This window comes from Melozone crissalis, unplaced genomic scaffold (assembly GCF_028551555.1).
Source record: "Melozone crissalis strain CALT ecotype California unplaced genomic scaffold, PUWL_Pcris_2 ptg000002l_1, whole genome shotgun sequence".
Classification (NCBI taxonomy): domain Eukaryota; kingdom Metazoa; phylum Chordata; class Aves; order Passeriformes; family Passerellidae; genus Melozone; species Melozone crissalis.
Genome location: NW_026535780.1, coordinates 27720039 through 27735931, shown reverse-complemented (window position 1 = coordinate 27735931; position 15893 = coordinate 27720039). Strand labels below are relative to the sequence as shown.

At 41.5% G+C, this 15893-nt stretch overlaps 2 protein-coding genes across 2 annotated transcripts; both read right to left on the bottom strand.

The window, feature by feature from the left end:
• Positions 1-989: 989 nt before the first annotated feature.
• Positions 990-4919, bottom strand: LOC128943942 (myelin P2 protein-like). The gene is made up of 4 exons (XM_054286971.1): positions 4788-4919; positions 3057-3229; positions 2695-2796; positions 990-1115 (listed from the first exon to the last, which is right to left on the bottom strand). The coding sequence occupies exons 1-4, from the start codon at positions 4858-4860 to the stop codon at positions 1065-1067; spliced, it is 399 nt and encodes a 132-aa protein (XP_054142946.1). The 5' UTR covers positions 4861-4919; the 3' UTR covers positions 990-1064.
• A 6810-nt stretch (positions 4920-11729) lies between these two features.
• LOC128944000 (fatty acid-binding protein, adipocyte) lies at positions 11730-14976 on the bottom strand. Its single transcript, XM_054287101.1, has 4 exons — positions 14904-14976; positions 13490-13662; positions 13172-13273; positions 11730-11870 (listed from the first exon to the last, which is right to left on the bottom strand). Exons 1-4 carry the CDS (start codon positions 14974-14976, stop codon positions 11820-11822), a joined length of 399 nt encoding a protein of 132 aa, XP_054143076.1. The 3' UTR covers positions 11730-11819.
• Positions 14977-15893: the final 917 nt, after the last annotated feature.

The window sequence follows — 15893 nt, the reverse complement described above, 5'->3', positions numbered from 1 at the left end:
AAATGTGTTTAGTGTGAATGTGGCATTGATACTGACCACTGGCCAGTCGAGGCAAATATTAATACCTGCCACAGTGCTTTTTGGTTAAATAGATTTCCAGAAGTTTAGGTTTGCTTTTTCTGTTTTTGTTTTTTTTTTTTTCCCCTTAAATAAAAGCAGAGTAAGTGCAGTGGAAGGAATGAATAGTAGCTACTCAGTTAGGCTTGACAGAAAACGCTACCCAGTGCAACTCCTCTGTGTGCTTAATGTTGAGCATACATTTAAATACTGTGCTGGAAGTAGGCTTGATTGCTGAGCACTTTATAAATGAAGCCCTCTAGCCTTAGGGCTTCTGGAGTTCATTCACACCTGCTCCACACTTTGTTTCACGGGTTTATCTGCTCTTTTGGCAGACAAATATGGAATGCATTCCAATTTTTTTCCCTCCAGTATCTGTTTTCTTCTAAATAAATGGCAGCATATAAATCCTGGTACTAAAAGAAATATAAGCTTCTTGAGATTAGTATGAAACAATGATGTGCTAAGACTATAAGGCTACAATGACATATCATACTGAATGTCAAAAATTCTGGTGGTAAAGATAATTTTCCCTGTAAGAGATATTCAGCAATAAAATCTTTTGTGGGTAAAGAATATTGAGTCCAGGAGATTTTTTTTTTTACACAAACCAAAGAAGCAGTGTTAGCCCTCTCTCAGATACGGATTACTTGTGTTTCACTGTTTTACAAAGAAATAGTCTGATCTTTGTACAGACACCATCAACAGAAAAGATAGCACCAGTCATGAAGTAAACACCAATCATTCATGTGGAGCCAAACACTATTTTCTGTGTTGAGAAGCTTTTATTGGATCACCACAATATTTTGGATTAGTTACACTATGGCTCTGAAATACCAAATTATGGTGTAGTAATTTTCCTGATATAAGGAAATAAAATAAAATAAAATAAAATAAAATAAAATAAAATAAAATAAAATAAAGAAGCACAGTGCATGCGGCTTTGGTCACTGAACTAAGCCGAGGTTTTAGAGCCAGTTCTGGTCCGGTGCAGAGAGGGAACTTCTTCACACTCTTTCATAAACTCTGGTGCAGACAACCCCTTTCATGGCATATTCCTAAGGCATAAAGGAAAATATTAATATAAACCTTTTGCTGACAGCAGTTGTGTCTGCTGCAGTAACGTCTGAAGTCAATGAAAATCCAGATGTCATGTTTTTAGAGCAAACAGCAAAGCTATTTTTACACTGCAAATAGAGCTGTTTCTATTTTAACAGCTTTAAACTTCATAAGTGGCATTTAATGACAAAAAGATTGCAAAATTAGGCTTAGCTTCCACAAACAAATTTACTTTCCTTGGTATTATTGCTAGCTTGTCAGAAATGTTAGCCTCACCTAGTTTTTATATCATGGCCCACCAATGCTTTCAAATTTTCAAAGTAGTAATGTTTTTTTTTGTGTAGAAGCAGAAGTAGCCTGGGTATCTCAAAGGTCAGGCTACAGGCCCAAAAAATCTTTGCTCCTCTGAGTCACAAAATATTTCTCTTGACCCTCTCACCCCTCTCATCCTCAGCCTTCAGTGGCTGCTGTTGACTCTCAGTCACAGGATGCATGCGACAAAGGCAGCAGGATGTTAAAAAAATACTTCCTTGGTCTGCAAAGGAGGAGGAGTCCTCCACAGCCCTCTCTGAGGCAAGGGGCAGGCAGCAGGACGCTGACAGAGGAGGCACTTTTACCTCTCTGCTTCATGAAGAGGGTTTAATAATTGGAAAATCTTACAAAAAAATGCAGCCATGCGGAGATGCAAAACCAAATCAACCTTCCTACATAAAGGGGGATTTTGAGAGAGCTGGAGATGGACTTTTTACAGGGCTGTGCAATGGCAGGACAAGGGGGAATGGCTTTAAACTGAGAGAGGGGAGGTTTGGATTAGATACTAGGAAGAAATTCTTTACCGTGAGGGTAGTGAGGCACAGGAACAGGTTACCCAGAGAATTTTTGGATGCCTCATCCCTGGAAACATTCAAGATCAGACTGGATGGGGCTTTGGGTAACCTGGTCTAGTGAAAGCTGTTCTTGTTCGTGACAGTGGGTTGGAACTAGATGAGCTCTAAGGTTCCTTTCAACCCAAACCATCCTATGATTCTGTGTATGAGAACTTATAACAAAAGACAGTCAGAACAAGCTAACATGTAAAAGTGTAATGCTGCTGACTTCAAACAAGTTGCTAAAATTAGTTTGTCTCCAATATTAAAAAACTTTAATGAACAAAGTGAAATCTTAATTTTAATAGTGACCCTTGCAGCTAGGAGTTTTATCTCTCTGGCTTGGCCAAAGTAGTGAAAAGGAACGAGCTGTTTCAGGGACAGCAGTACCCTGCTTGTAAACTTTTGTTTCCATTTCACAGGTTTCTGTTATTTTAAAACCTTATTCCTTTTAAGAACAATAATATTGACAGTGGTAAGTATGCTGTCAACTTATGGCAGCTCTGCCAATATGGTGACTTTAAAGACAAGTTGCTGTATGCAACAACATTTATTTCTTTCCAGCTGTTTTCTAAGCTTGGTTCCATTTTTCTCTCCTTTAATTTGTTTCATCATTCAAAGAGTAAGCCAAAATTGATAGTCTGTTTACACAGAAATGTGCTGAAGGCTGTATCCTTCTGACCTTTAGCAGCATACAAGAACGTGAACTTACCACCACCATCTTCCCGTCAACAAGTCTTCTCTTTATCGTGGTCTCTTTGCCATTCCACTTCTGCACTTGCACCAATGACCCTTTCTCCAAGGTTACAACACTCTGCAAATTCCAAGAGAAGAGTTTCAGACTGCAGACTGAGCTTTGCAGTTTAGAGTAGCAATTCACCTTGCGTTCAGCAAGATATGCACTTGAGCATAATGGCATGCTCAGTAACATTATATTCAGCACTATACTGTGTCTTCTTTCAGTGCTTTATTTCAATACTTTGGAAAACTCAAGGTGCACTAAGGGAGTAGGTAAAATTTCCCCTGGTGTTCTATGAGATGTTCAGACCGCTCAGAGTTCATCAGCCCCCTTACCTTGACTTTCCGGTCATCTGCTGTTGTTTCATCAAACTGCTGGCCCAGTTTGAAGGAGATGGCTGTGTTTTTGAAGGTGCTTTCAGTTCTGATGGTGACTATGTCCCCTTTCATACTGATGATCACATCAGGCCTTGCCAGGCCACCTAGTTTCCGGGCAGCTAAGCCCACTCCTGGAAATCAGAAACAACAAAAATAATTATATTTTAGAAGTAAGAAATTCAGTATCCTCTCATTATTCTTCAGTGGAAGAATAAGGAAGAGTTTCTTCTTGAATACTTCAATGCCTGATTTAGATGAAACACTCATTCTTTAGATGAGACACTACTGAGACAGAGGTAGGAATGGAAATCTCAGTGTTCAGGGGCTGAGGCAGCCCCAGCTGGTAAGAGTGCAGCAGGAAGTAAAGATATACACAATTATAGAGCTGTGCACAATTAACTAAGAAGAAACACGGTTGGTTACAAATCTGCATCAATTTAATATAGATAGAATAAGTAGAAAAATTAATAGGAAGTCTGGTTCTCAAAAAAAAATTGTAAAAATCCTTTTAAAAAAATCCTTGACAAATCTGAGAATTTGTACCTTTGTTAATAGCTGCAAGGAAGAAACTGGGCACTGAATTGCCAATATGCTGGTGCTTATTCATTAAAATATACTGAAGACTGGGTAATTCCTAAGTTGTTATTAACATCCTTTAAGGATCCTTGCATCTAAACCTCGGTGAAAAGTACAAGTATGAAATATAAAAAACATGGAGGTATAAAGGCTGAGAGCTGCAAAGAGCTTCCAGGAACAACCCATGCCAAAAACCTTTTGTGTTGCCTAATCCTCTCCAGTCCAGTTCATTGCCTACAGGCTGTGAGGTTTGGGGCAAGTAGGAATGAAGCCACCAGTGATACTGGTGATGTATCACTGCTTCATAAGGGCAGAAAAGGGATAGCTGCAGTTAGTGCCATGTTAATGCTATGCCATGCTCAAATTAAAAGATCTGTAAAAAAGGGTATAGTTATCTACAAAGTATAAAACTATTTGCAATAATTATTCCATACTAAGCAATTCTGTTCAGAGGTTCAGAAAAATATCTGCAGCTGGACTTTCCTCCCACATTTGCCCTGGCTAATTAATTAACTGCAATTCTTTTGTTATTCAGTCTAACATTTCAAATAAAGGGAATCAGTGAATCATTTATACAGCAAAAGCAATGCAGTAGCTGACTGTCTATGCACTTGGCACACAGGAATGAAGCCAGCATTAAAATGAAAAACAATGCTTAATTTGTTACGTTCCTGGCATTCTTCAGTAACAGATAGATTCATTCACAGTATTTAGATGTCTGAAACTACAGTGTCATGAGACATCAGCTCCATTATATATTGTGAATTATCATAAGTCACAAGTTTAATAGTGCAATCAAGAGGAAACAAAAAAAATCTGTATCCCCATAGATTACTCTCATGACAGAAAAACTTATTAAATTGATTCATATCAGTTAGGCAGAAGTAAATTTATAATAGTAATTCATCACCTACATTTTTCAATTTGGATGCTAAAGAAAGGCATTAAATTATGTTAGAAGAGTAATTAAGGGCTTTTTTTTGCAAGAAAGAAGGTAGCATCCATGAGCAGAGCCTTCCCAAACTTACTAGCTAACTAACTTACTAACAAAAAACTTGCTAACAAAAAGGAAAACAAAAACAAACAAACAAACAAACCCAGAACATTTCTCACCCAATTCTTTCATATAGTCATCAAAGTTTTCACTGGAGATGAGTTTCCAGGTTCCCACAAATCGGTTACACATCGTTCAGGCTTTGTGAGGCGCTGCTCCTGCAGAGAGAGGCAGTGGCCACAGCAGCTCTTGGTGGCAGTCAGAGGTTGTGTGCCCCAGGGAGGTTTAGTGGTCTCCCTTTAAAGAGGTCCCGTGCCCGTGGCAGAGGGGGTTGGCCAATAGGGGAGGCAGTGCCAGGGTGAGACAATGTGCACCTTGTCCAGGGCAGCCGTGCCAGCAGCAGGGCTCTGGGTGACGCTGCCTTGGCTCCCTTCACTGGGCACACCAGGACAGGGGGAGTGCCTGGGATGGGGATGGGATGGGATGAGATGGGATGGGATGGGATGGAGATGGGATGGGGATGGGGATGGGATGGAGATGGGGATGGGATGGGGATGGGATGGGATGGGGATGGGGATGGGGATAGGGATGGGGATGGGATGGGGGATGGGGATGGGGATGGGGATGGGGATGGGGATGGGGATGGGGATGAGGATGGGGATAGGGATGGGGATGGGGATGGGATGGGGGATGGGGATGGGGATGGACGGGATGGGGATGGGGATGGGGATGGGGATGGGATGGGGATGGTGATGGGGATGGGGATGGGGATGGGGATGGGGACGGGGATGGGATGGGGATGGGGATGGGGATGGGGATGGGGATGGGGATGGGGACGGGGATGGGATGGGGATGGGGATGGGGATGGGGATGGGGATGGGGATGGGATGGGGATGGGGATGGGGATTGGGATGGGGATGGGATGGGGATGGGGATGGGGATGGGATGGGATGGGATGGGATGGGATGGGGGATGGGGATGGGATGGGGGATGGGGATGGGATGGGATGGGATGGGATGGGGATGGGGAGGGGGATGGGGGATGGGGGATGGGGATGGGGATGGGATGGGATGGGGATGGGGATGGGGATGGGGATGGGGATGGGGATGGGATGGGATGGGATGGGATGGGGGATGGGGATGGGATGGGGAATGGGGATGGGATGGGATGGGATGGGATGGGATGGGATGGGATGGGGATGGGGATGGGGAGGGGGATGGGGAGGGGGGATGGGGATGGGATGGGATGGGATGGGATGTTACCACTGCACCTGCAGACAGGTCAGGGCACACTGCAGGGGGGAGTCAGCAGCACAGAGACAAGTACAGGAGCACTGCCTCCCTACAAAACCCAGCTCCCACTGTCCTCCCAGTACTATTGTCCTGCAGTCACCATAGAGAACAGAAATCTATAACAACCATCTCATCCTACTGCCTGACCAAGCCAGGGCTGACCAAAAGTTACAGCATGTTGTTAAGTCTTGTCCAAATGACTCTTAAACACTGACAGGCCTGGAGTTTGACCACCTCTCTAGGAAGCCTGTTTCAGTGTATGACCAGTGTCTCACTAAAGAAGTGCTTCCTAATGACAGATCTGAACCTCCCTTGAGACAGCTTTGAACCATTCCCATACATCCTATCCCTGGATAGCAGGGAGAAGAGATCAGCACCTTCCCCTCCACTTCCCCTCCTCAGGAGGCTGTAGAGTGTTACCACTATTGTCACCTCTGAGCTAGTCAGATAAATCAAAGCCATGTGGCTTGTGCGAAGGAATGGTCAAGAAGATGATGTGCAAAGTGGTTTGTTGGGTGTTTTTCTTACTTTCATGGTCCATCCTGGAAAAGGTCTGTATTTTTTATCATTTAAAGGCAGAACTGAGTTTTACTGTTCTGTTTTCTTCCTTTGCATCAGAGAAATGATCCCAAGCTGTGGGTTCTTCCCTGCACGTATCCCAGACAGGATCCCAAGAAGAAGAAGAAGCAGACAATATTTGCTGGCTCCCTTTTAAAACCTGGCATATTCAGAAGAGCAGTGCATCAGTGGAGATCAGGTCTCGTGCCTGACAGGTGGACGGCACGAAAAGAGGCTGAGTCATTAAAGTTCTTATTCTTAGTTTAAAGTCACGTCATGAGAGGCAAGAAGCTTTACTGACTTCACAGGGGACACACTCTGTTTCCTTTTTTCTTTCTGCACATGGGTAGTTAATCTGTCATAAAGTAAAGGGAAGATTTAAGCCAGCAGAATCATATAACACATTGCATTCAAATGTGTCCTACTATTGTCAGATTTCCTCAGGTTTCCCTGCTTCCATGAAGTAATGTCACAATCTCCTTGGGTCCGTGTACTGTTTGTACCAGGGAGCCCTGATCTGGACTCAGCATTCCAGCTGTGGCCTGCTGAGTGCAGAATAGAAGGGGAGGAAAATCTCCTTCAACCTCACACACTCCTAATGCAGCCCAGGACCCTTTGCTGCCAATGCAGTTCCTGGCTCATATTCAGCTTGGTGTACACCTGGACCACCAGAATATTTTCTGCCATGCTAAAATTGAAAGATTGAAAGATTAGAGCTTTCAGCCTTTAAAAGTGTATTTTTGTTTTGTTTTGTTTTGGTTTGGTGTTTTTTTTTTTTAAGTCCACATTTAGAACTATTGTCTAACGGTTAGTAAAAAACAGACACAAAGAAATCATAAACCACATGTGTATGTGACAGGCAGGAATTTAAAGCTTTGTAACTAAAGACACCTCAACTATTTAGTGCAAGACCACATCAGATGTAATTCTGTCCTTCCTCTTCCTAAACCATCTTCCTGGGGAAATTATTGCTTGGTACATGCAAAGATTAGAGGTTTCTTTCCAACTTGGGTGAACAATAGCTACCTGTTTGTCTTTTTTGTATGACTGTAATTTCTGGGTTATGGCAACCTATGAAGACTGTTCAGATCTACATTTTAAGGGCAGAGATAATGGGATTATAGGTGGTGGGACCAAGTTTCTTGTGTTTAGAGTTGAAGGAATGAGATGGAAATGGTGGTGTGCCAAGGAAGATGAGGTCTAGGTTCTGATTGAAAGCTGTCATAAGGAAGAAGGGGAACACACTGGAACAGGTAAATAATAGAGTCTGAGGAGTGAAATTGTTGTAGTCTATGGTTTACATGGTGGTTGTGGGAAACAAGAAGGTCTTCAGTCACATGTTTTGGTGATATATGCCAAATGTGTTTATACCCTTCAATAATAACATCAGCATGGGAAGCTGAAAAGAGCTTCCCTTGCTGCACAGGTCTAATGACAGCTCAGTGTGAGGAGAAAAAGTCTGGAGTGATTAAAAATATAATCACAGCAAAGAACTCTTTCTCCCCCACAATAGGAGGCAGATGCTGTACCTGTAATAAGTAAGTAAATGTCAGTTTTTGAAGGTGTTGTCCACACAAAGCTCCTCTAAAGCAGAGATGAATAATATCACATTTTGTATAAAGAATAGCTAGGTCTTTTATCCCATCTCTGAAAATGAGAAAACTACTTCTAAATGAAACTATCCATTATTGCTCAAGAAATAATATGAAAATATGCTACCGTTGCTCCTCAGGCATTCCTTGTTCTTTTATTTAATTGTCTTATCCACATAGAGACACTTTAACAAGACAAGGCTGGTGCCTTTGGGAATAAAAGATGATTGGGATGTTGTAAAATTAGGCCCAAAGAAATTCAAGAAGAGCAAATTAGTCAGAATAGAACAGCTACACTGCAGTACCAGTACCCTTAAGAACAAAAGTAACAGAGAATTATTTATTCAGACAAAACCCCAGTCTTAAGCAGTCTCAAACAATGTTGACATTACTGCCATCTATCTCTTTGTCACCAAGAAAAAACAGTACTTTCATTTAAAGGACTTGCAGTTTAGAAAGAACAAGAGCAGGGAATTATGTCTCAGTAGAAATAATTGTGGAAACCAATCTTTTCTTGGAGTTTAAAGCAGAAAAAAGCATCAAGGATTGTGAGTACATATGATAGGGAATAGCCTTGATTCCCTTGTTTTGCTTATAGTTCATGTAAAACAGGATTTAAAACATAGAAATTGCAGATTGTGAAGAAGCACAAGAGATAAAGCTAAAACTTGATAAAAATAGAGAACTAAGAATTCAGAGATTAATTAGAGATAATGATACCATTTAAAGAAATACAGAAAGTAAACATGTGAATTTATTTAAAGGAAATATGATCTAGGCAAATCCAAGGCCCAGAAAGTCTAAATAGATTCCCAGGGGAGCAATGAAGAAAACAGAAATAGAAGGGGAGAACAGAGGTCAAAGAGGGACTTGCTGTGAGGACACCAAGGATGTTTTAGCATTGACTCTATGAAGCTGAAGGATCAACCCTGAACATGGGGCCAGCAGCCTCCCTTTTCCCTGCAGCTACATTGGAGGGTGCAAAGAGCTTCTTGTCCCTTAGCTGGAGCATCCTACAGAAACAGACTGAGACAACTGGGCTGGGGAAATAAGTCCAGACTGCACTGCACACACAGGGCTTGACTGGCCAGGACACAAAAGTCCTTCCAGCTCTTTCCAATGGAAATAAATAGTTAAAAGAAAATGAGAAAAACAACTGATAAGTCAATGATCAGAATAAGCCTTTCCTCATCTTTCTGCTGAATTGCCAATAATCTGTGGGTGTGAGTCACCTTTCCCTTTTGTTGTCCAAGAAACCTGTAAAGGAGTGGTGAGTGGATGTGGAGAGGGGAAGAGATCTCCTCCTTGCAGCATCCAAGGTGCCTGCTGTGACAAGTGTGCTGTCCATGGGTTTGTAGGGGTTTAGTAGGATCCTTCTTTGGCAGAAAGGAATGCTCTGGGGTGGTTACTGACCTTTGGACAATAGTTCAGCATGACAGGAGAGAGAGGGAGACCTGTGCTGCTCTGCAGGTGAGGACAAGACACTGATCTGACTTTAGCCCTTAGAAATGTGTGTCCTACCCCCATCTGGGTCTGCGAGCACACACCTTTTCTTGACAGAGTGGAATCACCTCCATTTATTCAAGCAGTCCCTAGACTGCTGCTGTTTCCAGACAATAAATTTTGTCCTTCTTCAGAGACTAAATTCCAAACATGTTCATATTCTAGGAAAAGCATCACTAATACTTCCTAATGAAGCTATCCCTGTTCAGGTTTATAGACAGAATGTCACTTTATTGAAATTTCCAAAAATAGAAGTTTTAAGTGTCTTGATTAATTCACAAAGTTCAAAGTCATTCACCAGGTATGAAAATAAAGGGTGATGCTTTTAGAAGAGATTACCCTTTGCTGAAATGTTAGGCTGTGAATGTTACAATTGTAACTGCTGGCTGCATTCAGAATGTAAGATTTCTGGAAAATAAAATCTGCTATATGAATATCGAAATATTGGAACTTTTACCTCTGACAGAGTATTTCCAAATCTGTGGATGATAGAATACTATGGGCTGATATTTAATGCCTATATGTAGTTTATTTAAATCAATGTTTCTGCTTCTTACAACCATCGCTCTCGTGCAGATTTTCTACCACTAAAGTGTAGTTGTATCTTACCTGTCATAAATAATTTTGGTTTTGTTAAGTGCTAAGTAGATTTAGTATGGAGTGCATATATATGTAGTTGTACATGTATATACTCTGAATCATTCTTCCATCCCATATGCAGCTGCTGTTCTCTAAACTGGTGAGACTTCAAGCAATGAAGACAAGGTTAAAACACAGGAGTTGTTTGTTCATGGTTATCTAAACACTTTCTGCAGAATTTACTGATAGTCTTTGGCATTGCTTTTAAATGACTCCTCAGCTCATGTACAATGCAAAAGTCCTTCCATTTCCCTATCCTGTTGTATAAATAGTGCAAAAACTTGGAAGCAACCCGAGTAATTCAGTGGAAAGTTCAAGTGTATGAGAGGTCCCTGCTGCTAGCAGTAGGGACTCAGCCATCACCTCTGACAGCTGACTTTGGGAATGTCAGGAATATGTGGAATTTGGTTCAAAGATCTTAATCACTCTAAATCACTCTAGATCAGAGCTCTTAATCACTCATTTCCCCATTTAGTGGATAAGACACACACTTTTACACATATTGTCCAGGTTTTCTCTGGAAATCTTGATTTTTTTTTTGTCCTCAATTTAAGCCCTCCCAGGTGTAGAAGTCATGGCTTCTGTAGATGCAAAGTTTTGAAATAGGACATCAGGCCTATGGGCAGTAGAAGATGGCAGTTCAGACATAAGCAGAGTTGAAAAACATGGTGTACCAAAGGGCTTTGCATCTGGAAAGGCTCAAGTTCCCAAGACTGATCACGCCTAATGAGCTGGTAGAAAATGCATGCAGGGAATAAAGGAGGCTGTTCCACCAACAAACTTGTACAGACTTTTAGTCAACCTGAGTATTTTTAAAGCTGTGGTTATTAATTACAGGCTTTTAGCCTACCTAGGTCAAAATGAGATGGTCAAGACAGGCACATTGACAAAATAATCACAGGTGAAAGCTCTAGCTGCTATAATTTCACAGTTGAGGTAAAGAAACTATAAGATCAGGTGAAAAAAGGATAAGATCAAGCTGCTTCAAATGGTCTCCTGGTTTAAAATTGTCTGCATTTGTGCACAAAGGAGGTGCCTGGTACCCTGCTCATGTTTGGAAGCCAAAACTGGGCATCCACAGATGATCCTGCTCCCTGCCCCAGGAAGAACCAGCTCTGCTGGAAGCTGAGCAGAGCAGCCCCATTGCCTTGAGCACAGGCTCCTTGCAGGGGCAGGCCCCCACAGCACTCCCAGATGGGTGTTCAGGGTCCATCTGTCACTGTGACACAAGTGCCACTCCCTGGACTGGCTCTGGTGCTCTCTCCTCAGGGAGATGGGTGACATGGCTGAGAGTGGCAGTGCCTCTCATGTGGTGCTTTCCTGCCCAGCACCCTTCCCACACTGCATGGCCCCCAAGCCCTGACAAACTCCAGCATAACCACATGTTGTAGAAAGCAGAACATTTTATTGAATAGGCACAACAAATTAGATTAAATGCATGTAACTGCTTTGGGATATATCTGAAAAAAGTACAGTTCTCTTTAAAACAGATTTGTGGGGCTTTTCTCCTTTGGTTAAGTTGTTTTACTCCAGCTTTAAGCATTAGTCCTGTGTGAAGGTGGCTTCTTCATGCTTTTTCATAGGTTCTTTTGCAGGAAACATTATTCATGGTGCATTCCTGGAAAGAAAAGATAATTCAGTAAGCTTTTAACTCTTACTAAATGTTTGTTAGTCCGAAGGTAGAGAATTACTTATCTATTGGGAACCAGTTTAAGAAAAAATTGCATTTCTCTGCCTCTAAAGGCAATTGCTAAAAGAGTGGAACTCAGTTTTGAGAGCTTCAGCAACAGAAGACGGGAAAACAAGCACAGGAGTGAAAGAATTTTCAAGAATTGCTGTACTGACCCCTGGGAGATTTCTAATATTTTTTTTTTAAATCTCTACAGAAGGCTCCTAGGACTTCTGTGCAGGCTTACTGGTCCCTGGAGCTGGGCATTAACCTTTTTTCCCTTCACCTTTTGCAGCTGTGGTTGTCTTCACACACGTGAGCACAACTCATGCACACAGAGAGCTTTCAGACTTGCAGCTGCCAGTGTCAGCCTCTGCATGTTAGGCTCTGTCCTCATCTATTTTTCAGTTAGATCAAACTCTGGTTTGTTCAGTCTTTCTTAATGAAGTTGTTATTAAAAACTATTTCTATTTCTTCTCCTCTGGTCTCTATCCAAAGGAATTTAAATATTGAATTTATGGACATATTATTTTTCCTTAGGGGAGGGCAGAACTGTTCAGGAATTTTGTGTATGTGTATAGCTTTTCAGCATGTAGCAATCTCAGCTGCCTTTTATGAACATAGATTTAGTCCTGTCCCAGATTCTTCAAAGTGTGTTTTCTAAAACTGTAGAGCAGAGCTGGGAAGCCCCAGACTGTATGTGGGCCTTCCTGGCACCAGGTCAAGCACAGTAGTCTGACCAGGTAAAACCAACCAAGAGAGCTTGGACACGTTTCCTTGCTCTAACATCACATTATTAACACAGTTGTTGGTGATGCAGAGCAGGATTCCCACAGAGGGCTCTAAGCCTCTGCTGAGGATGAACAGGAGTATTTTGCATCAGCATAGAGTGGACTTATTTAATGTGGGCTTTTCTAATGCTTCCTCTATACCTTCCAGGACTTAAAGGTTCTGAAATATATGTTTCCCTCATAAGGATGTTGGGTTTTTCTTCCTACATGTCCCAACCATGTCTTGCTGGAGACAAGGAGACAGGACAATGGAGAACAGGCACCTTCATATCATTCCATAAGTTTAACAGCTTTTCAGTTTTAAGCTACGCTCTAGGCTCAATCAGAGAGACTTCTCACCAAGTGCACAGAGCCCTCTCAGATGCTTTCCCTCCCTGTGTTTGAATCCAAAGGCATACATCAGCTAAACATGAATTCTGCACACCGAATCCAGCGATTAAGTAATAAAAATTAACTTACCACCACCAGGTTCCCATCCACCACCTTTCTCTTTATGATAGTCTCTTTTCCATCCCACTTCTGCACCTGCTTCAGCACACCATTCTCTAGGGTTATGACATTCTACCAAAGTGAAAAAACAAAGTGTGGCTGTTTCATCAGGGCGCTCTGGTCTCAGGAGAAGACTCTCAGGTCCCAACAGCACAAAGCGCAAAGCACCCTCAGCAGTCTTACCTGTGGAGGCAGCATTTCTGCACTGATTCAAAATCACAGCTCTGCCCTGCTGCTCCCACAACCCTTCTGAGAGATGTATTTGCAAAATGCCATTTTGGGACTCACCTTTGTTTTTCTGTCATCTGCTGTGGTCTCATCAAACTCTTCACCCAGCTTGAAAGAGATCTCTGTGTTTTTGAAGGTACTTTCTGTTTTGATGGTAATCACATCACCATTGATGCTGATAGTTACATTAGGCTTGGCCACACCAGCCATCTTCCTGGTAGCAAACCCCACACCTGTAAATAAGATAGGGCACTATGAATTTTTTATCTTTCCTCAATCTTTTTGTCTTATATGTTGGAAAAAAAAATCCCTCCGTGATTTTTCTGCTATTGTCTTCTGAGTGTTACTAATTCTATTTTAGAGAAATTCTTTTCTAAAATCTTACTTGGTTCTGCTATAGACCAAGTTGGGTGGGTTGCTGTAAGGAAATTCTCTGTCATTGTCAAAACAGTAAAAGTAATATTTTGAAGACTGAGATTATATATGAATGCCAGATATTTGCACATAGACCTGTTCAGAATAATTTTAGTAGCTTGTACAATAAATTGTATGCTAATTGTATCTAAATGTAAATAAGCAGGAATATATAACAGTTTCTGAGCCACAAAAGCAACAACACAAACAAACAAGGAAAAAACCCCAAGCTTTTTATATTTACAAGTGGGTAGGTTGAATGTAAGGAAATGATTAAGAAATAGCTGGCAAGTACTATGTCCTGAGTAAAATCTGGAGTAAAGATTAGGAGTGCAAGTCTCACTCATTGAAAGCTGTCAGGATAAGTCACAGTAAGTATTTTACCCCTAAACTGCAAATAACCCCCCAGCTTTTGGCATGTGGTAATTGAATCAGTGCAAGTCACCCCCTGCTTCCTCCATACTAACACAATGTTGAAACCTTTTAAATCCCAATTTTAATTGTAAGTTAGAAGTCTACACCTTTAGAGAAAAGTGTTAGACATCAAATCTTGCAAGTATCTACATGAATCCATGCAATTGTCTTTATTAATATCCACTGGAGCTAGCTACAGAGTTTCATTCAATATAATAGCCATGGCAATTAACTGGTGTCCTAATCCAGCAGCATTTTAAAGGTGTTTAGGTGTGTTGCTCATAGACATTAGGAAACTTGCTGCTTTCTAGCATCACACCAATTTGCATGTCCAAGGATAAAAGCAAATTCACACCAAATAATCCAGTGATGTGTTTTACTTCCATTTATAAAACTACTAATAAAGCATGCATAGACTTGACTTACCTGAAATTTTTCCCATCAAGTAAAGTTTTTCTGCTTTTTAGGATTTTAACACCACTTTTTGAAACAGACGAATTCTCCAGTTTAAGACTATCTGATCAAAATACTGGATTAAACCCCCCTTGACAAACAGCACAGCCAGAAAAAGCAAGTAAAGAGTAAAGATCAAAACTGGCATTCCTTCCCTGTTCCAGACACAAGAAGTTGAAATAGCAATTCTCACCCAGTTCTTTCATATAGTCCTCAAAGTTTTCACTGGAAAGGAGCTTCCAGGTGCCCACAAAATGGTCGCACATCTTGTCAGGCTAGAAAGATGCCTTCCACAGGTTCAAACAGAAGGGCAGGACTGGAGAATATAATGAGCTCCAGGAGAAGAGCACTTATCTTTAAAAAGGAGCCGTGGCCACATGATGCTCTGGGATGACCAATGAAGAGTGAGTCCCAGTTAGCAGTGTTTTTCTTCTTCCCCTTCCCCTCCTCTGACAGTGGGTCATAGTGCTATTATTCATATGCCCTTACTAGCACAAAGATCACTCACTTGTTTTTATTTAATTATTTTTGTCGTTCAAGAACACTCTACCTTAAAGGCAAATAATTAAATCAAATTACCTCTCAGAATAAAAAGGGAGGCTCAAGCTCAACTTACAAAAATTAATGTTCTCACCCCTATTCTTTCATTTCAGTCCACTGTCAAATGGACACAGCTCAGTTCCTAGACTTTCAGATCCAAAAGGCTTATTGGGATAATTTAGCTTGCTTTCAGCACCCCTGCAATCAGAAATTTCCTCTAGAGAAATACAGAACTACAGGAAGAAGTGGAATGCAAAGAGAGAGCACTGGGGTTATAGAAGGCTAAGGCAATAAAATTGCTTCCTTGATTGGGATCTGCTTGTCCTTGCACCCCCTGAATCAATTTAACAATATGTCTGTAATATGCTTTTATGTAATGGAGACGGGATATGGAGTTCTGTGAGAAGAAAAATAACAAACCAGAGGATTTCTCTCCCTTTTACTCCCATGACTTCAGACAAACCATGCCCTAATGACAAGCATTTTGAGTAGTTATGGCATGAACCTAAGCTCTAGTATTGCCTTACCAAAAGTCCATGGACACTTAATTTCTTTTCTGCTTGTGCTGTTCGGGCATTAATTTGTTTGAGGCAAGTTGTGCACAGGCCTGACATAATGGGTCCATCTTGACTCATCCCGTCAT

Excerpts from the sequence above, each read along its gene's own strand:
- LOC128943942 (XM_054286971.1), bottom strand. The coding sequence starts at position 4,860 with ATGTGTAACCGATTTGTGGGAACCTGGAAACTCATCTCCAGTGAAAAC. Across the intron at positions 3,230-4,787 it reads TGACTATATGAAAGAATTGG|GAGTGGGCTTAGCTGCCCGG; the intron begins GTGAGAAATGTT and ends TCTGATTTCCAG. Across the intron at positions 1,116-2,694 it reads TTGACGGGAAGATGGTGGTG|GAATATGCCATGAAAGGGGT; the intron begins GTAAGTTCACGT and ends TTTATGCCTTAG.
- LOC128944000 (XM_054287101.1), bottom strand. The coding sequence starts at position 14,976 with ATGTGCGACCATTTTGTGGGCACCTGGAAGCTCCTTTCCAGTGAAAAC. Across the intron at positions 13,663-14,903 it reads GGACTATATGAAAGAACTGG|GTGTGGGGTTTGCTACCAGG; the intron begins GTGAGAATTGCT and ends TCTTATTTACAG. Across the intron at positions 11,871-13,171 it reads TGGATGGGAACCTGGTGGTG|GAATGCACCATGAATAATGT; the intron begins GTAAGTTAATTT and ends TTTTCTTTCCAG.